At 41.4% G+C, this 4,745-nt stretch overlaps 1 protein-coding gene across 1 annotated transcript; it reads left to right on the top strand.

Annotated features, from left to right (window-relative positions):
- The first annotated feature begins 328 nt into the window (after positions 1–328).
- Positions 329–2,655, top strand: LOC106890871 (protein transport protein Sec61 subunit gamma). The gene is made up of 3 exons (XM_014946957.1): positions 329–547; positions 1,560–1,662; positions 2,545–2,655. The coding sequence occupies exons 1-3, from the start codon at positions 454–456 to the stop codon at positions 2,552–2,554; spliced, it is 207 nt and encodes a 68-aa protein (XP_014802443.1). The 5' UTR covers positions 329–453; the 3' UTR covers positions 2,555–2,655.
- The last annotated feature ends 2,090 nt before the right edge of the window (positions 2,656–4,745 follow it).

The raw sequence follows: 4,745 nt of genomic DNA, 5'->3' as shown, positions 1-4,745 counted from the left end.
GAAGTTCCACCTAAACATGAGGAGGAACTTCTTTGCTGTGAGGGTGGCAGAGCCCTGGCAGAGGCTGCCCAGGGAGGTGATGGAGTCTCCTCTGGAGACATTCAAACGCACCTGGACACGTTCCTGTGGGACCTGCTCTAGGTGGACCTGCTTTGGCAGGTGGTTGGACTAGATGCTCTCCACAAGTCCCTTCCAACCCCAGAGTATTCTGTGATTCTGGTATTTTTCTTAATTTTTGTAGGTAGTGGTAGGTCATCGTGTTTATACATTGACACAGTGTTTATTTTCTGCAAAGTGAAAGTATCTTTAAAGCTTGGAATATGACATTTTAAGTTACCTCAAGTCTTTAGAAATTTCTGCAGCGCTCCTTCTCCTTCTGTAACTAAAAAGTTCTCTCTTGCAGTAGATGCGCGGCAGCGCCAATACTGAACCCCTTCATCTTTGCAGGTGATCATGGATCAGGTAATGCAATTCGTGGAACCCAGCCGCCAGTTTGTCAAAGACTCCATACGGCTCGTCAAGAGATGCACCAAGCCTGACAGGAAAGGTAGAGCACACAATAAAACAGAGCACCATCCTCGTTTCCTCATCTGTCTTACCACGAATCTTTCCATTTGTGACTTATTTGCCAGGAATGTTCCTCAGCTTCCCGTATGAAACTTAACCTTGAGCAGTCGTCCAGTTGGATTTAGGGTTCTGGATATAATAAACTTGAATGCGTCCTTTTCCGGTGTCTGCTCAGTCAGGTACATGAGAGATTGCTAAAAATCACCTGATGAAATCAGCTGAGCAGCTGAAATAAGCCATTTTGGGACAGGCAAGTAAGAATTTTCATGTATTAGGTCAACTGATCTGAGAAGATCTCGCGTGCGCTCTGAAAAGAACAAACACAGCAGGAGGCAGGTTTCACTGATTGCGGTCAACTTGGGGGAGAGGCTGGAGGAAACTGCTTGTTACGTGACCTTGGAGGAAACGCTGCATTTTAGGAGACTCGAACGGAGCTAGGATTGCTTTTGAGCTTTGTTGCTGGTAGTATAGAAAAAGACTTTTGGGCTTTCTCAAAGGCAATAGAGAAGGTGCAACTATAACCAGACTGTTACTGGTTCTTACTCTTATAATAATTGAGAATATCCCTTAAGTACTTATTTTTGGTGCTGTTTTCCTGTGACAGGCACAAATGCAGCTTTTCCTTTTTTCATACTGTATTGGGAATTTTTTTGAGGGCCTGTAGGGATATGAAGGAAAGGCAGTGGAATAAATGGTCCGCAAATTGTTCAGGACTGGGAATTTCTGATTCTGCTGACTATTTAAAAAAAAATTGAGATAGCCGTGCTTTGTGGAAAGCAACATTTTCTCTCTTAAAATGTGTCTTCTGAAAAGGCAGATTGGTTTCTTAACGTCAGTGCAGTTTGCTCTTGAACTGCTTCCTGTGTTAGCATTACCATTTTCTCTCATTTCCACCATTTTCCTTTGGTCACTGTAGTGCCCACCTCCTCTATGCCATGCACGAGGCTTCCGAGACTAAAATGTTGGGGTTTTTTTTGTTTTTGTTTTTGCAGAGTTCCAGAAGATCGCCATGGCAACAGCAATAGGCTTTGCGATAATGGGATTTATTAGTTTCTTTGTCAAATTGGTCCATATCCCAATCAACAATATCATTGTGTAAGTAAATACAAACCTTCAGTTTCACTAAATTTTACATTCATTTCTGCCTGTTCAGTTTTAAATAGAGGATGTTAGTGAGCCCTACAGGATCCACATTGGCATTTCACAGGTTAGTGTAACAGGACAGGTATTGCTTGATTCAAAGGACTTTATCAGGAAGTAGCTTGTTAATTTACCATGCTGCAAAATATTAGATCCATAGTTCTTAATTAGTTGTTTGGTTTTTTTGTTAGTATTCTCCTTCAAAACTGAACGTCAAATATTTTGATTTCCAGTTCCTCAGTGTGTGTTTATCCACACAACATGTACCTTACTCGGATCTCACATACTCTTACTTTTTCCAGTTTATAAATTTGGGTGTCCGAAGTCAATGCAGGGACAGCAAGGTAGAGAAAACCAAGCGAGTGTGTTGGAAGATGACAGGGCACAGAACATATTTCCTCTTGTTTCGTTTACTGAGTGCCAGATAGATTTGAAACTTCATTTTAGGTGTAACTGCATTCTGTGAAACACCTTTTGGAATGAAGGTTGCAGCATGAAATGCTTCAACCTTATGTTCACCGTCAGCCATGGTACTGATGTATTAACACCACCAATTCAAACTCCTCAGATTCTCCAGAGCTGATTGATATAATCCCTTTTCTAGCACTGGAACAGATTAAATTCTATAAAAATACCATGTAACCGTGACACGGGGCTTACTTAAACCTCTAAGAGCGGTCCTCTAGGCAAGGAGGAATGTTTGAAAATAGTAGATAAGCTGTAATGGTAGTAATGTTTGTCCCAACAAGGCAATGGTGGGAGGACAAAGAAGACTTCAGATGGGATCTCTTGATCACGCTTGATTAGTTGAAACTGATTACTTTGCTCTCTCAACAGAGGCGGCTGAATATTCATCATGAAGGAGGAGACACTGTGACACTTGCTGCAAAGATTTCACAGCTTTGTAACTGGTTTGCTTATTAAACAAGCTCAGTTTGGATTTTCAAACGGTCTTGTCATCTTATTCCTGTTCTAAAGTGTGCATGCTCAAACCTGTACGTTACAGGTTTTTTTTCAGTAGAGTTTGGGGTTTTTTGTTGGTTTGGTTTTTGTTTGGTTTTGTTACTTCTTTCCAGCCATAATAGAACCAATGGGGTAGGAAGGGACCTTGGGAGGTCTCTAGTCCAACCTCCTGCTCAAAGCTGGCTCAGAGTAGCATTTTGATGGGGTTGCTCAGGGCTTTTTCCAGTGGGGTATTGAAAACCTCCAAGGATGACAACCACAGAGCTTCTCTTCAGAAGCTTAATTTACGGTTCACTCACAGCATCGTTCCAGCAAAAGTGCAAGAAAACAGCATAACTGTATCCTCTCAAGTGGTGACTTAAAAGTCTATCAACTGGCATTCTTATCACTAATTTCTGGAATCACCATCATTATCCCTAATTCATTCCTGCATTTGGAAATCCTGTCAGGTTATATTATGTACTTGACTGGAAAAAAACTCCATTAAGTAAAAAAAAACTTCTGTTGCCAATCATTATCCTGATGGTGTAATTAAGAAAGGCAAACTTAGTTGGTTACTGAGATGTACGGTTTTAGGTTAGTTTAGTTGTCAGAGACATGAAGCAGTTCCTTCAGTGAACCCACAGCTTGTTCACCGTGCTGGACAGCAGATACACCTGTGTTGGATACTGGTTCTGTAGGACAATTGCACATGGAATTATAACAGGCTCTGCATTTGTTGATCTGGAATTTTCCTTTATTAAACGATTGAATATTTGATTTAAAAAACTGAGCCTGCAAAAACAGTGGTAGATGCAATGCTCTTCCTCCTCGGATTGAGATCCAGGGGAGGTTCAGATTGGAGATTGGGACAAATGTTTCCAGGGAAAGGGTTCTTAGGCCTTGGACTGGGCTGCCCAGGGAAGGGGTTGAGGCCCCATCCCTGGAGGGATTTAAGAGCTGGGTTGACCTAGTGCTTAGAGACATGGGTTAGTGATGGGTTTGATCAGAGTGAGGTTGATGGTTGGACCAGATGATCTGAAAGGTCCCTTCCAACTTAGACAGTTCTATGATTCTGTGATTCTATTACAGACTTTAAAAGCACTTTATACTGGGAAATCTGATATTGGTATTACAGCAAAACTGAAGCTTCTTCAGCACGTAGACTTGCTTCATAAGTAGAAAAGTTCAATTATTACTCTTCTTGAGAAATCTTCACCAGCACCTGCATAGGTTATAAAGCAGGGCAGAGACATGAGATGAGCTGCTCTTAGTGCTATCACCTTTTAGTGTAGTTATCCTGTGTGAAACAGTGCGCTGCATTTCCTTTGGCAAAAGGGGAAAAACCAGTTCAGTATTGGAATAAAACACCTTGTAAAAAATAGTCTGAACTAACCAGACTAAGTAGGAGCAGTTTCTTTACGTTCCCTTCTGCTTGTGATGCTACTGGGTGGCAGCTCCCGTGTCTTCTGATGAAGCAGTGTGAGATACCAGAGGGAAGTGCTCAGTTATTGCTACTAACCTTCACTTGATCTCGAGTGACTTTTTTATTTCAGACTTTTTTTTTCCAGTCGGTGCATAAAATCAGTGCCTGCTTACATCTTTTGGAACAGCTTTATTGTCTTAATTCAGTGAATTTTCGCAGCCATTTGCATGGAGTCAGATTGGAGAAGGCAGCGGTGGCTGATGTTACATTTTGATAGCCATTGTCCACAGCAAAGGCTTGTCTGTCTGGATGGTCACAGTCCCTGAGGTGTTGGAGGTGCTGATGAGCCTCCCGAACTTCAGCACCTGGTTAGCTGTGAAAAAAATAAATTAAGAGACTTAGGGCCACTCTTGAAACAAATGCATTGATGCAGTTACTGCTGCAAACACGGTAAAAACAGCTGAGTAAATCAAACCCAGGAAAACAAATAACTAAAATCTAAAATAACGACGTTAAGTATTAATTAGAGGGCTTGTATGAGGCTTACCTGGTGACCTGTAGACAGAATAAATTAATACTTAATCCCCCAAATAACATTTTATGTATACAGCAGATTGTCGGATGTTCCCCAGAGTTTCACATCTGGAAATTTGTATTTCATTGACATCAG

Source organism: Calidris pugnax, unplaced genomic scaffold (assembly GCF_001431845.1).
Source record: "Calidris pugnax isolate Ruff unplaced genomic scaffold, ASM143184v1 scaffold71, whole genome shotgun sequence".
Lineage (NCBI taxonomy): Eukaryota > Metazoa > Chordata > Aves > Charadriiformes > Scolopacidae > Calidris > Calidris pugnax.
This window is presented reverse-complemented; position numbering and strand designations above follow the sequence as displayed.

What these genes read in the sequence shown, in the direction of transcription:
- LOC106890871 (XM_014946957.1), top strand. Translation starts at nt 454, where the DNA reads ATGGATCAGGTAATGCAATTCGTGGAACCCAGCCGCCAGTTTGTCAAA. An exon ending in CACCAAGCCTGACAGGAAAG is followed by an intron (nt 548 to 1,559) that starts GTAGAGCACACA and finishes TTGTTTTTGCAG; the next exon opens with AGTTCCAGAAGATCGCCATG.